The following is a 16,423-nucleotide window of genomic DNA, read 5'->3' as shown; positions in this document are numbered from 1 at the left end:
AAGGACATTATGGTATTGATCCTCTAATACAAGCTTAAAAGGTACACATCAAATGGACCTGCAAACAATGTTTAAGAACTCCTTGTTTCAGCATGTAGGCAGTCTAGACATACTAGTAAGAGCAGCCTATTAACATGGTGCCAATGCATGCTGAAATGCACACTTTTTACAGGTTTCTGTCTGCATTATGAGCAATTATTTGTAATAGGAGCCCCATTTAAAGCAAGTTAAGGCCTGTAATTGAGGGTACTAGCAAAAACAGAACTTGGATGCTTTAACATAAATCTTGAGACCAGCAAAAATAGAATCTTCTGCAAGACTAAAGCTTCTTGGATCTTGTGATCCAAAGCACAGAGACTGAACCAGATATAACAACTACAGCAACCCCTTTTCCCAGTAAGAAATTCAGGTACAGGCTGATAATATTTTCCAACATTTAAGCAGACTTCATATTCCAACTTCTTTGCATTTGTTTTGACTGATACACACTATGACAATTCTCAAAAAAAACCCCCAAAACCTACCACAAAAAATCCTGAGTTTAACATTCAGTATTTTAAAGCTCAAGAGACTAAGTCTCTTTTTGTTTGAGTTGCATACATATCACTTACTCATTTCTAGGTAAGTCCAGTTTCACGTAACTTGTCTTTACAAAACCTATTTGGCCAGTAAACACATGTCTTCCAAGAAACCATTCCATGCATTCAATGAAGTAACCAAGGATCTCAATTTTGTCCCCTTCCCGGAAACTAATCTCTCCCGACACAACACTTTCATAATTTGTCACAGCTAGACAGGATCCCATTGCTGTGTAATAAGGAGATAAACAATATTTTCAGATAAAGTACTTTAACAATACAAATACAATTAGTAGAACAGCAACTCAGCAGAAGAGCATATTTAGCAAAAGACACTCCTGGAACTCATAAGTTGCACATCTGATGTGGCAAGATTTAAAGCATCTAAACCTAATCCATTTGGTTTGAGCAATTAGAATTGTAAATAACAGCATAAAACTCCTCATTTCCCAGCCATTAGAAAGGAAAATCTAAGATGTTCTCAAAATTCTAGCAAATTCCATCATGAAGTAACAAAAAGAAGTGTTCTGAGTCCCTACTTTTCTCTCTTAGTAAAGGGCTCTGAACTTGGGCCAGAGTGAAAACACTTGAACCAACTAACAAAATCCTTATTGGATAAATATAGTTATAGACCACTCAATACAGTATTAAAACCAACATGAATGATAAAAAATAAGCAATATTTACTCTCTAGCCTCAGACCATCTGTATGAGTTTTATGTCTCTGGCAGTATTAAAGAAGTACACATGTGAAAGATCCACAATAACTACATTGGCTCATTTTCTTATTTTTTAAACTTTGTCATAAAAAAAAATCTACAGAGGCATCCTCAAATTAATTACTCTGCTACTTTGTGTACCTACTTAATACAATGTTTAGGAGAAAAGGGGAGATACAAGACTTCAGATTTTACCTCAACTTAGACATATCTAGCCATATGTGTTGTAAAACCCTTTAGTCATAGGCAGAAGTTTATGCTCTAAGTTTACTGCAATATAATTCTGAAAGCTGTTTTCCCATCCTAATACAATGGGGGAAAAATATTGAACCTTTCAGAGTCTGTTCTATTGAAAGCACAGAATAAGTTAATTTTTTTTTATCCTGATGTTCAAATGGAGTTTCTTACCAACATTCTTGATCGATTTAGATTCAGTCTTGCATGCAGTATCAATAGGATTAGAATACATTCTAAGAAACCATCTGAAAGTAGAAAAACAAATCGGAAATTAGTGCATGAAACACTTCACTAAATGTTGTGACAATAACAGTGATATTTTAAATCCATTTGGAAACAGGTGCATCCCTCCCACAATTATCTTTCAATTTCAGAGCTGTCCATACACTTCAGACACAGCTGTGTTTTCAGTAATATTAGTAGTAGAAGCAGCATTGCTTCAAACAAACCTAACAGAGAAAGTCACACTATTTCTCCCTGCCCAAGGTTAACAGAAAAATTCCAGCTCTTTAACTAGTTTTTCAACACCAAGAATGATTTTCTGGTGATTCCTGAAGTGAGTCCATTGGTAAGCCCATTGATACAATTTTGGCTTTATAGCAATTATGAGCTTGGACATGACCTTGACACAAACTGCGTTAAGGTGGTGTATGGCTCCTGTCAATAATGTTGACTGAAAACACTGCTAGCCTGTTATCATCCATTATTTCCAAGCATCCTGAAAAAGGAAAATTCTTACTTTAAGTTATTTTAGAAGTGTTAATATTTTTTATTTCAGACTCAGGAAAAAAAGCAATATCTAACTCACAGGAAGGATAACTATCTTTAAATGCTGCTCTGCTGGCATCTGGATTAATTCAGTTGTGTGGTATGGAAGTAAATAGAGCATTTGTTCTCAGTGTTAATGGAAGATGGATGTTCCATAACAAGCTACCATTTAGAGACACCTATGTCTAAGCAGACTTGTATACATGTGGAACAGATGCATATGAAATAGGTAGCTAGAATCAGGTACCTACTGATGAAAAGGGATCAATGGCTCCAGAGAAGCATTAGAGAGCATGGTCATGTTACCATCCACAGATCCACTTGTTACACCTTCAGTAAAAGTCCCAGTCTCAAAATAAGTGTTTACTTCATTGCCTATAGCCATTATCTTTCTTATCAGATTGTCAGGATCTAAAACAAAAAATGCCCCTAAAAAGCAAGCAGTGGAGGAGATGTCATTTTATGTAATGGTTTAGTGTCATACAAGCTTTACAACTGGCTTCAAGAGCATTAGTAATATTCAATTAAAGATAGAAAATCTGAGATGTCACAAGAATTTTCTAATTGTCAGATATTCATACATTTCTATCTAGTTTCTCTTTCAGTAAAATGCAGAGCTGATATGTTCAATGAAGTGTCGAACCCTCTTCTGCGGCAATATTTTTCAGCAAATTACCTAGACATATGTGTATCTATATTCCCTAAAGAACACAAGAGGTGTTCCTATTGCATTAATCAACAATCCATCTAGCCCATCATTCTGTCTCTGACAGTGGCAGCAGGTGATGCTAGTTAGGAGAAGCACATGAGCCTGGCAACTATCTGTAATCTCTCTCCTGTACATCTCCAGGATCTGCAAGAATACGAAGCAAGTTGGAATGTACACCCCTGCCTAATTCTTTTGGTATCCATTTATGGACCAGATGCAAATGAATTTCTCTAATCCCCCTATGATCCTACTGAACTCAATCTGTGTTTGTTCCTTTCTCTTCTCTTTCTGGTACATTTGGAGTGAATAGATTTAAATTTCAACTTCATTAAGTATTTGAATAGGTCTTAATGTTTGCTTTTAGGATTTTAAAGAAAGGTGCTTCTCTAAATTTAGCCTTAGCATGTACAGTCTTCCTTACCTTCCTGTACTAGCAGGCTTCTGTACATCAAATATAATGATTTTTCATTTATACAGACTTCAATGCCTGTTTCTTCTTCCTCTTGAGAATAGAGCCAGAAAGATTGATCTAGGAATAAATTCTCCATGCAATGATTTATAAAACCTAGGGAAAAGAAATTTCAATTTGTTTTCTTCGCAGTTTCACAGTATTATACAATAAAATAACCTTTCAGAAAGTCAGAGACTGGGGTAGGCATTCAGATAACTCCATTATGGCTTAACCCACAACATATAACTAATTTTACTACACATATTGGCAGTATTGGCAAAATTACATCCATTATGTTACATGCATTACAGCTACTTTTGATGCATAGCTCTCACAAACTACACCTAAAAGGTGCACAACTTTTCTGTGCCGAATCCTGCAGAAACAACAGAGCATGTCCTCCCCTTACGAGGGTTCCCTGTAGTTTAGCTATATTCAAAAGGTTTGGAGTCTGAAAGAGGTAATCACTAACAAGCTTTCAGCAACAGGTTCTCAGCACCACTTAAATGACAGATTACTGGAAATAATCTCAAAAAATAATAACTTCATAAATTTCTGTTGCCCAATTCAGCTGTGCTGATTAAGCAGAAACCGTGCCTGGGTATCAAATTCCTGGAATTTCTTTGGGACAGAGATGATACCACGTACCAGAATTACACAAATCAGAAGGTAGTGCTTGATTTGGAAACTGGGACTCCTTACATTAGGATTTAGGGCTTTCAAAGCTATTTGATAGTTACAGGGAGATCTGGATTGTTGTACCATAATCAACATGGTATAGATAATAGATCATTACTTAAATGGTCAACATTAATATATTAGCTAATCCTTTGCGTATAGGTTATTATGAAGAGGAAAGGTGGGCAGATCAGTAATTAAGGTTCTACTCTGCAATTTGGAAGATGCTGAATCAATTCCGTTAGCCACAACCTTGCCTAAGAAGAAACTTCATCTTGTTATGCTTTCTCTGCAAAGTTGCATTGAAACAGTATTTTTTCTAGTTCTCTAAGGAGCATTTTAAAATACAAAATAGCGAGTAAGTAGCAAACATGAAATTAAAAATAAAATTCATTTTAAATTGCTGTGATGGAAACAGGAAAATTCAATAGCAATGCACACAAGCTCTCCATATACAGAAGAAAAAAATAATCAAGTGAACAAAATGGAAACAAAGAACTGATTCAAATACTATTCTTCAGAAGCCCTGTGAAATTATAGGATATTAAAAATGGAACTGAAATCAATGGCATCATATTGTTACAAAAGGCATGCTCAAATTTAGAAACAAAACTGAAGCATGCAAAGCACATGAATCAATCTTTGTTTTACTTGATATTTCCTCTGAAGTCTTACCAACTCTGTCCACTATCTGCTCACTACTATTCAGGAAAGATGTAGAACAACTAGAAGAGTCCAGTGGGAAGCATGAGCAGAGATCTAGAAAATACACTCTGTGAAGAAGAATTATAGGAATTAGGGTTGATTTTCCTAGTGAAAACAACACTAAGTGGAAGTGCAGGTTAGAAGTCTCTAAATAGGTATTAGCATGGTCCAATGAAAGAGGAGTAACCTTGACATGTCTACAGTGAGAAGAAAAAGCTGTAAAAGCATTTAAGTTGTCAGCACAGGTTAGACTTTAGGACAAAAATACCTGGGTTGGAATAGACTGCTTAGAAAGAAGATATGACCTGATTCTGGAGTATCTAACTTAAACAAGACACCTTCCAGGAATGATAGCTGTTACCTGTTTTGGGACAAAGGCAGGTTCTCCTGGAGGTTGGAGGGTCTCTCCAGCCCTATCACTAGTACCCAGTTCAGGAACATTACTTACTGCTACTAGGAGTTAATACAGAGAGTCCCAAAATCTTGTTCAACAAGTTCCCAGTCAATCAGAAATTGTGTGCAGAGGAACAAAAAACCCCACAAAAAAACAAAAAACACCCAACAAACATATTGAACTGTTGTATGGAGAAAGAGCTTTACCCAGTGAGTGGTAGGTTAGAAACTTCCATATTTCTTCAAAAGTTTTAAATGTCACCACTATTAGATCTTGATCACTATGAATAGACAGCAGTCTGGCAGAGAGCTCCTAAAAAAAATTCAAACACAGTATTTTAATTACAATTATGCTAGACTTGAGCATAATTTCTCACTAGGTAACACTTGTGCTAAAATGTTATGTATTAAGAAAAATAAAAAATCCTCCAGGGTTTTACGTATATGAGATATCTGTTCTTTAACACATACCTACAACATACAGTAAGCCAACTTTTGATCTTATTTTTTCTTACCAATTGTACCAACAGTTCCAGCAAGGTTAATTTACAGAGGAATTAAGACCTCAGGACTGACCACACTGAGTGAGACTAAATGCCTGTATGGTTCAGACACATCTATGCCTAGTGGCCAGTATTCTTTATTTAGAGTGTGAAAGCCAGGCAAGCATCTAGTGGTACCTTCCAAGAATACTCTCCTAGCACAGAGCAATTTACAGCTTGGGAGCTGCCTTTGCCAGACCTGTGGGCATTAATGTTAAATAGTGGAAATTGTTTCTTTTTGTTGGTTTGTGTTTTTTACTTAAAATTTCTCTAGGTCACTTGAACCACTGTAAATTTTTAGGTTCCACAATATCCTGCTGTAGGTTAGCCTCAGAGCTCTGTACACATATGAAAACATACCTCCTTTGATGCATCTTTGAACCTGCTACCTGGTAGCTTCAGTCTTGTTCCAGAGGAGACATTGAATAGTCATTCCCTAGTTCACTCTTTCCATGGTTAAGACAATTAAATATACTGGAGTAGTCCCCCCCCCCCCAAAAGATGCAGTAAGATCCTTTTCTCCTCATTTGTACTGGTTTGTGTTGCTAGAGTAGCATTAAATTGTGTGTTTAAAGATAGGCAGTGATCATTGTAAATGATAATGATGGCTTTTATAATGGATTTCAGAAATGCTGAAGGGGAGAACTACATAAACCTTCAAATAAAGTGAAAGAAATACACATTTTGATGGATTCTAGCCAAAGAGTGGTAGTATACAGTCTGGTTGCACTTCAGTTAGTAGCTTAAAAACAGGGCTGTCCCATGGCATTTTATGAGACAAGTATCTGAACCAGTATCTCTGAGAATAAATCAGACGCAAAGCTAACAGGTATAATGCTACTGTATCATTTCCCAGTACAGTACACTTGCTACCATCACATCAAAATTGAAATGCATCTTAAAACAATTTAAGGACAAAGAAATGGATTCTAACTTGGGGTGGGGGGAAGTGTCCCTCAAACATTATCTGTAATCTGAGCAAGATGGAGCTGATCCACTGTTTTTATGACCATTATGTCATGATTTTAATAGATCTCTGAATTAATTCTGTTTAACTTCCATATTTTCAATTCACACAACATGAACAGATTAAAAAAGTAATTCTTCTTTGAAAACAAGAGTCCAACTTAAGCCTCTTCAACAGGCATGCCTCAATACTGCTTTGATCTTCTGCATGCCCCTTTCTACACTAGATTAAATATTAATGTAAGCCTGAAACCTATTAATAAGTTGCCAACACATGCTAAAATATCTGAGCCTCAAGGGCTTTATGCGCTGCTGAATATCAAAACAACATTCTAAGGAAACTTATCATTATAAATCTTGCTTCCTTCAAAGTCCTTTTCCCAGTCTGTTTCTAATAAGGCCACAAATCTAGTCTATTTGTATGCTGTTTTCCCTCTCCTCCTGATCCCTTCTCCCTTTCTCCATCTCCCCCTAAACAAAAGCCAGAGCAGAGCAGCAGGAGTACAGACTGTTTTCACAGCCACAAAATCAGCAGGCTGGTAGTGGAGAGTTCACAACACATTAAAGGAAAATCGTGTAGAAACACATGCATCCAAGACAGTCAAAGCCATAACTAATTAAGATTTCAGTGTTTGGCTTGCTAGTGACAGAGGCTGGAACTCATGGCTCAGACAAAAAAGGGACACCAAAGGTCAAATGGTATCATCCTGCTTTTTCATCAAGAGGGAAGGGGAGACTTTAAATTGTATTTGTAGCAAACCTCATTGGTGTAGAGGATGGGATTCCTATATACAAACAAAGACAGTAATAAAAATTGGCCAACCCTCTTTTATGCTATTTAAAGCTATGGCCATCTAGCCCTAGGAAGTCCAGCATTTATGCTCTTCTCCTTCAAACTTCCTCTTTGGCTTAGCAGTGGCTTCCAAGGTAACTTGCATGCCAAATGACTCTAAGTGACTGGAAACTGAAATGAAGAGTCAATATGAGGGCAATTTAAAAAAAAAAAAAATTAAAAATCAGAAAACCACTATTTCCTTTGATGTAAATCAAAGCAGAATGTTTTTAAAATAAAACCCTTCAATGTCTTATTTAGCTGGGTTTATTTATTTTACATCACTTTAGTGTTCCAGTCTTCTTCAGTGATTCAGTATTTCTCATGTCTCTAGATGGCTTTGGGCTATGGGAAACTCTGGTCACTCAATTTCAAGCATACAGCATGTAGATGGAAATGGGACCAAAAATCTCAGACTATTTCAGTAGCACAGGGTGTATTCTCTGAATAAATAAACCAATTCCCAAGCAATTTACTTACACTGAAAACTGCCATCACCTCCCTGCTGTCATTTTCCAGAAGACGGAGCTGCCCTCTGAGCTGTCTTTGGAGTCTGGAATCAGGACATCCACTCTTTCGTCTTACCATCATTAACTTCAAGGAGATATCTGGAGAAGGATATCCATTTACAGTGCTACAAGTTTTGTGAATCAGCTTTGGAGAACCAGAAAATCCCTCAAAAATCACAGAATCCACATTAAGAACTATTTTTTCAGCTTCAGAGACAAAAACACAGAAAACTGACTTACTGCATGTTTCTTTTTCATTTTTACTATCCAGTAAGGTAGGAGCCTAGCATGAAACACAAGGATATTTTTCAGTTGCATAATAAAGGCTACAGCTTTACAAAGGAGGGTGATGTGAAAGTCTGCAGAAGTTTTGGGACACAACTGACACACTTGGGGATGGAGGAGAAAGAAGAGGGAAAAAGCAAGCAAGTTGGTAATTTGTCAAATTAGACGGCTCTACAGACATTGAGAACATGCCCTGATTTCCAAATATCCCATGCATATTTTAAAGATTGAGGCAAAAAACCCCAACAACAAAAACCATAGATAGTTCAGCATGTTACAACAACTCTTTATGCTAATCTTCAGTTCATGGTTATCTGACATGTCATCCCCACTACTTCAGAAAGCTTCTATGAATTGATTATTGAAAAAGCTGTTTCTCAGCTGAGCTGGTTGAGCAGTACCAACAAAGATAAATGGTCCAACTAAAAGCTGACTTACATGATTTCCCCAGCACATCTGAAAGAAGCTAGATACCTGTTCTCAGATCCTGACATCTGTTTCCGAGAGGCTTTTACTACAGCTAGTACAGTTTCAGCTAGCTTCTCTCAGATAAAAAGGATCTTTGATAAAGCTGCTATCATTCTGCATGTCTGTTAATTTAACTCAATAACAGTAAATCATATTCGTAAGCTTTCAGATACCCAGATGGGCACATATAAGCCAATAATACCCACTCAGGAAGAATTCCAATTGAAAGCGTGTAAATAGGTCACGCTTCAAGCAATAAATGGGATTACTGTACATCCTAAAATATTCCACCTCCTCTGAGTTTCACCTTTTAATGAGGCAAAATAGGTATTTTCCACATCGTAGCCTAATATGCTGCATCTTAATCTATTCTCGGAGGGCTTCCTATGTATTTCTCCAGGAGTTTTACAATGACTTGAGCCTAAATTACTCATTACTTTAAGGTCAGGAATTGTGGCTCAGAAATATAAAGCAGTGTTACAGAATTACAAGGCCTCTCTGTTTAAGCTGTGGTCATATAGTCAATTGTTAGTACAAAGAACGCAAACTAGAGTCTTTAAATGTTACTCTGATCACTATTAGGTAACAGTATTGTTGACCTTTTCATTTTACTTGAAGCCATAAAAGATACTGGCACATGAGAAGACTATTACTTAAATATCTAAATTTTTGTTTTACATAAACAAATTGATTCCAAGTTAAATATGTAACTGTAGAAACACAATTTAAGTCTTATGTAAAGTTAATATTACTGAAATAATAATTACATTGAATTAAAATAACTGAAATATGACTACATCTGCCAAAAGAACTATTAATAATGCTTTATGGAAGTGAAACATGGTCCAAAAGCCCATTGCACCTATGGTAATCTTCCTGTCTGCTTCTGTGAGCTCTGATCCACACTCCCACTTAAGAACCACCCAAATTCTATATGGAGCAAGACACACAGGTACATAAGCCCAATCATTTAACTACAAATAACCATATGCCTGGGGAAGACTATCTACCACTGATGTGATTTGTCAGGTCAAGCCAGAAAACAGAGCACATCCCAGTGTTGTTTTTCAATGGTTCCTTCTCTTCCTCCACAAGAGAAGGGGAATGTGACTAGACCCTCAATTCACAGAGCAGGCCATGAGTCCACCAGGAGAGAAGCCTGCTGTACCTACTTACTGAAGAACTGCACTCAACTGCAGCTTCATTGCAAATACAGCATTAAAAAAAAAATAAATTGACACTTGGAAAGGCCACAAACTTAAAAAATAAGACATTCAAAGAATTGAAACCCATACATAAAATAAGCAATGAACTTTTTATTTGCCTTTTTTTTGTTAGCCATTACAATATAGTCCATAAATTATTTCTGGCTTGTAAAGCAGTTCTCTCTTTTTATGAGAAATTCTCAACAAGTCTTATGTACAAGCTGGATATTTCACAGCTGCCATGAAGTATATTATAAAGTTTACAGGAGTGACGACTGCAAAGGTTGTTGACGTAGTTGTCTCAATTAAAAAGTAAGCAATGAGAAAAAGCATTATAAGATATGATGGAAGAAAATGCCTTACCAGTTGGAAAATTCTCTGCTTGACTGGGAAAGGTCCTTGAACTGGCATTTGTGCCTTTTTCACTTTGAGAACACTCTATTATAATAAATGAAAGGAAAGGTTAAGTGCGTTTTCTAAGTCCATATAAATCACACTGGAAAAAAACAAAACAAACAACCCCCCCTCCCCACCTCCACCCCACACTTTCAAAGTGTTTGATGCACTGGATAATTGCTAAAAGAAAATAACTTTTTTTTTCCCCCCTTCCTGCTACAGAATTCCCAAAACCCACAAAAAAGTATCTGCAGATCATTTCTCTCCTACTGGGGAGAAAGTTAAATCTTGATTTCATCATTTTGATGTGAAGCATCAAGATGATGGAGAATTGGTGGAAAGATAGCCTCTAAGGAAACTGAAGTCCCATTTGGGAGGGAGCAAAGGTCAGACTTCATTTTCTCTTCTCTTGCACCTATACTAAGAAGCGGCCTCCACTGAAGCTTCAACTGGTGTAAATTGGCAATGATACGAGTGCCTTGTACCAATTCATACATGGAGAGAAATAATCCTTCTCTTTATTTGTTACAAGCTTAATACTTGGGAGTAAATGTAAAAACAAGTGATTTGAAGTTTTAGAAACACGACACAAAATAAGTATAGTTTATGTTAATAGTAATCTGCTTTTTTCTTTTTTGGCTCATATTTCTTCCAGCCCTTTTGGAAATGATACATTTTCATGCTGAAGAAACACCCATTCCAACAAATTCTATTTTCTCAAGGTTCCCTTGGCAAAAATCAGTAAAGACAAGGCTTGATTTTTCTAAGAATAAAAGTGGGAGAAATAAATCTTTAATTTTTAGAAGAAAGCTTCTGAGACAATTTTCATTTATCCTAAGACATCTTTCTCTGCAGCTCTGCTTTTAAGAAAAAACTTGTAATATAGTAGGACATGGTAATTTCTAAGTCTTCTGCATCTTCCCTCAAGTGCATCTATTGATGTTACTTGAAGACACACAAATAAATAAGGCTACATAAACACAGAAAATCCCTACTTCAGAATAAAAGGCAGTAAACAGTAAAAACATCATCTTTAAGGCCAATTATTAGTGTATACTAGAATTACAAATTGCAGTTCCGATGCACTTTGGTTTTTGTTGAGTGTTTGACAGGGTGTTGGGGCTTTTTTTGTTTGACCTTTTTTAATCTGGACTCAACAATGTTTTTTTTTTAAATAGAAATTTGATAGTAAGCTCATTGCCATGTAGGCTGAGTGTATTTAAGGAACATTATAAATTTAAGTTCCCCACAGCTTCTGGGACCATGCTTAGTTGTAGTTCTGCTTTTTCTTGGTTTAGTCAGAAGCACAAACAGAGCAATCGTCAAAAGTTTGACATGTTATCATTGCTTTGATCATCATTTAACAGTTGATGAGGACGATTAATTAGCATATGTGAACTTGCCATTATTATTATTTCAATATTACTAGATATGGACTTTCCTTGAAAGGTATTTATCAAGACATGATTATCCAGTGACTAATATTTTATTTAAAAATTAAACTAATTTCTATGACTTTTAGGAGAAAGCAAAAACTATGAGCAAACATTTTATTACTCATGGGAGTTTAAAAATAATAGTTTGCTATTAAATTTGAGCACAAGTGTAAGAGTTACTACAAGTACATTTTAAACATTGAGACTGTTTGAAGTGCTATAATTAGATTTAAAGACTTAACATGAACTCCATGCCCCATTCCTAATTAATGGAATGACTTGCATACTTCTTGGCAAGCTAAAGAGAAACTTTATACTGCCCTAGGATGCTTGTACCCAGTATTCTTTGATGTCAGCAGAGTTGCAGCTGTGAACAGAAAGACATTGTCTAAACTGTAGGACATATAATTTAAAATGAAATAGTTTTTCCATGATTGCTTGATGTATTTTCACATTCAGAAACCTCTTGGGCCTACTATAAAGTAAGAGTCTGGCCACTGGTTTTGAGACAGAGCCACCTATGCCACTCCACCCTTCCACCCAAAAAGGGTTTCCGACTTGCATGTTTTTACTGCATGAAGTATGTTTTCATCTGCAGAAAAATAAAGATAGTATTACATCTTTTGATGAAAAACAGAAATCTAAGAATTTTATTAATAGAAACATACAGTCTAACTCATCTTTGCTTCTGAGTCTTAGAGATTATAGCAAAAAGTGCTAGACAAAGAACTTCTATTTCAGTATTCTGGCTCTTGTGTTATGATAATTTTTGTCTCAGCTTATCTTAACTAATAGGTAATCCATTTGTCTGCCCAAAGTGAATTTCATTATAGATCATTTGGTAGTCCAATCTATGCAGTATTGCCATGGAGGAAATATAACCATTTGTTTTGTTGTATTTCAAAAAAAAAAAAAAGCTCAGCTGAAAAACACATGACAGTTCTCTGCTCAGGCACAGCAATCAATGTTTAAAGAACACAGTAATTTAAACGCAAAAAGTCAAGAGCAGAGTGACCAGGATATATTGATTGAGGTCTTACCCATTTCTTCTTGCAACGTGTCCACCCTGACTCCATCCCTGACAGTGCTGACAGCAGCATTGGCCTCTGCACATTTCCAGTCAGACCCGCACCTTCCCTGCTCCATTTCTTTCCTCTCCAAGTTCCTGTCTTGCTTTCCCTCTAGTCCGGGGATGACGGTGTTAGCACAGAACACGGATGCGCTGCCTGCCACTGCTGAACTCTCCATAATTGCAATTCCTCACAGTGATGCAATTAACACTATCAACAATCTGGGGGGGGGGGGGGGTGAAATCAGTAATATATTTTAAAAAAATATGTCAGAATACATGCACATATTTAAGAGCTGTCCCTCTCCTGCAGGAGTTATTTTTAATTGTAATATACATAAAAGTATTTGCTTTAGACTTCTTTCAGAGTAATTGTTGTCTAACACACAAATTTATCCCAGAAAAAGCTCCTGCAATCAGGTGGCATCACTGCTTTAGCAGCAAAGCAATAGATTTGACTAATAGCAACAATCCTAGGCCTGAAGTAGAATGTACTTGTGCCCACTGCTAATTATTCATTCTTGGCCAGCTTTAATGCAGATCCTCCAAGGGATAGCATCATTCACGTTAACAGAGGCAATGCAGGGGAAAAATGTCATTTTCTAAAGGTGACGAGAATGGAACAGGTACTGCATGCTTAATTCAAACAAGCAGGAATGTTTTTAGGAATTCAGCTGAAGAATGAATCTTCTGCAGGAACCCACACTGCAGGAAGACTGGCATGCAAGGATCCAAAAGATTTTGCAGTAAAGCAAAAGAGTGATCTACTGAAGCTAGCTGCCAGACTTGGCCTCAAGACTGTTCTTGGCATGAACATCAGGAAAAAGGAACAGAAAAGGAAGTAGAGCACAAATAGTTGCAAGCTTCACTGCTCCCTCTACAGCCACTGATGTGAGACATCCTGCAATCCCATTTCTTGGGCACAAGCTACCTCAGCTTCAGAAAAGTGCAACTAGACCATCAGCCAATGCATCCACAAAGGATGCGACTGATGTAGCCAGCACATACACCACTGATATTTAGACTCTTTTCCTCAGTGGGCTCTCAAATGCCTCTTTAATTGATTTCATAAAGCCACAGGATAGGTTTTACTTTAGTCCTGTCACTTGGACTTAATCCAAATTCCTCTGTGCTTACTCTAGCCATACTCATTAATGAGCTACATCCATTATGAGTATACAAACTTGTAATCTTTGTGAAATTTCCCCTCTCGTTTGTTTTCCAGCAGAAATTGGTTAAAGCTGAAGCTGTTGATGGAAGATTACTTTCACTCTGCCAAAACCTCAGGCTAGTGCCTGGTCACCTAGTATCCCCTTATGATCTACCTTCAGACTGGTCAGGAAATTTCTCCCTTCTCTGTTCACCATGCAATGGGGTATCCCAGAGCACATTGTTCTGGCTTGCTTCCTCGCATACATGCCTTCCAACACTCCTCGCCCTCCAAGCTTCATGTCTTAGACCCCTAAACCTGAGCAAACTGAGCACCAACATAAACAGCACAACAGCTCCTAGCTGTCTGCCATGGTAGGCAGGTACGTGGGACAAGGCAGTGATGTGTCTGCACAAATTTCATACTCTGTTTTGTAGCCATTGGAACCTTTAGCCCATGGAGCACCTGAATAAGCAATAAACTACATATAGACAGAAGCATGTTATGCAATTATAAAAAATTAATGAGGTATACTTACAGGTGCTGTGACCAACTCAGAGAATTAAACCATAACCATATCTACTACAAGCATATAAGTTAATGAAGTATGAAGAAATCTAGGCTGAATGTTGTTTTAATGTTTTCATTGACCCATTTTGCCATTTATTCAAGAGAGCCTATAAGGGTGGTGAGGCTGATTTTCAAAAGATGCTTTGTGGTGTAGCATCACCGTTCTCCATGTAAAGTTATGTGTATAAATTCATACACATCTATGAAACACAGACAGTAACTCAAACACAAGTGATTTTGATGCCTTTTCTCAAAAAAGAGTATTGCCACTAGCCTATTTAGTTAACATTGTAGTTATGACTTCAGATCTCAGTTTCTCTTGCTAACGTCCCTGAAAAACTGCCTATCAGACTTGATAACGTAGCTATAAATGATTAAAAATACAGGCCTGCCAGAGACTAAACTTGCTCTGCTAGGGATATGCTTTTGCATTTATATAGCTGATCTTTTCCTTAAAGTAATGACAGTAGCTAACACCATTCTTTTCAGTACTGTACCAGGATTATATGTAATGAATTGCAATTTTCACACTTAAGAATGAAACACTCTTCCACATCTATTTTGTAAAAACTGGTATCTCCTGTTGATGAAGATGTAAATATGGGGATATTAAGGATAATTTAATTCCAAAGGTGGTTGTTTAAATTAAATTGTTCTATGAATCCAAAGCTAGTTATTACTTTTAGATCAGGATTGTCCTTAATCCCAGAAATGAAATTTAGTGTTCAGAATATTAATTTTTTCCATCAGCTCCTATCTATAAGCAGAAATATCATCCTCAACAAAATTTAGGAAAACAAATATGCTGTGACTTGAATTCTTAGACTTCATTTAAGTTGGAGAAAAGATATTGATTAACTTTTCACGTCTTTTGCATCAGTGCATGTTGGTAAGGGTAACTTATACATACAGGGTTGTGAATTAACCTATAAAGCTTGGTGCTGCAAGAGCAAGGAGGACATCTAAATGAATCAAAATGGATGTGATCAGTTTAAGAAGATTCAGCCATAGTATCCCAGATCCTAAGCCAAGGGAAAAAAATCAGAATGCGCAAAAGAAAAGCAAAAATGGTACGTTCTAATCAATTTTTTCTCTTGGCTGTTCCAAGATACACAGAATGAAAATTCAAATCTCAAGAACATTTTTAAGAGTCATGCTCTCCTCTACAGATTCCTTTTCCATCTTTAATGTTTGTCTTAACTATCAAGTGTCAATCCACATGGCTCTGTAGAAGTACTGACAACAAGATAGTAAACTACTTCCCTGTAGCTAGGCGCCCAGTCTACCTAGGGCCTTCTGAATGTTTATTTAGCATCTAAATATATTCTAAGTGATACAAATTTGGTCCCAAGTAACAAAGATTTCATAGAACTTTGCATGGTATCTCTGTCCCTTTGGTATTCACCTTTGGCTATCATACAAGTACCCCAAGGAGCAAAACTGTAACCCACAAGCAATGCTATGGTATAATCACCATATTTATTATGCTGATGCTTTCTCATCAATTATTAAACCGTTCCCCTACAAATTAAAACAGATTCAGAGGCACCAAACCAGAGGAAAAACATTAATACACTATAAAATAGATTTAGAGAATATTAAACTTCAGTGCTTCAGTCACTCTCATCGTGAGAGATTTTTCATAAACCTATTATGCTAATTTACCATTATACTTACTAGCAACTAGCTATTTGTCAATAGCAACAAATACAAGATGAAGAAATGGATTAAAGATCTAACACTCACCTTGTAAAGTA

At 36.6% G+C, this 16,423-nt stretch overlaps 1 protein-coding gene across 1 annotated transcript in view; it reads right to left on the bottom strand.

Moving 5' to 3' along the window:
- The window catches only part of SH3TC1 (SH3 domain and tetratricopeptide repeats 1), a 33,166-nt gene that overhangs the window by 13,972 nt on the left and 2,771 nt on the right, over window positions 1-16,423 (bottom strand). The window contains exons 2-9 of the mRNA XM_009919903.2: window positions 12,918-13,168; window positions 10,409-10,483; window positions 8,059-8,186; window positions 5,446-5,551; window positions 3,433-3,576; window positions 2,554-2,731; window positions 1,706-1,779; window positions 612-807 (exon numbers count right to left, since the gene is read on the bottom strand). Coding sequence (XP_009918205.1) covers window positions 612-807; window positions 1,706-1,779; window positions 2,554-2,731; window positions 3,433-3,576; window positions 5,446-5,551; window positions 8,059-8,186; window positions 10,409-10,483; window positions 12,918-13,125 — 1,109 coding nt within the window. The 5' untranslated portion in view covers window positions 13,126-13,168. The remainder of the gene's footprint in view (window positions 1-611; window positions 808-1,705; window positions 1,780-2,553; window positions 2,732-3,432; window positions 3,577-5,445; window positions 5,552-8,058; window positions 8,187-10,408; window positions 10,484-12,917; window positions 13,169-16,423) is intronic.

Source organism: Haliaeetus albicilla, chromosome 1 (assembly GCF_947461875.1).
Source record: "Haliaeetus albicilla chromosome 1, bHalAlb1.1, whole genome shotgun sequence".
NCBI lineage: Eukaryota > Metazoa > Chordata > Aves > Accipitriformes > Accipitridae > Haliaeetus > Haliaeetus albicilla.
Note: the sequence above shows the minus strand (reverse complement) of the source record. Positions and strands in the feature narration are given on the sequence as shown.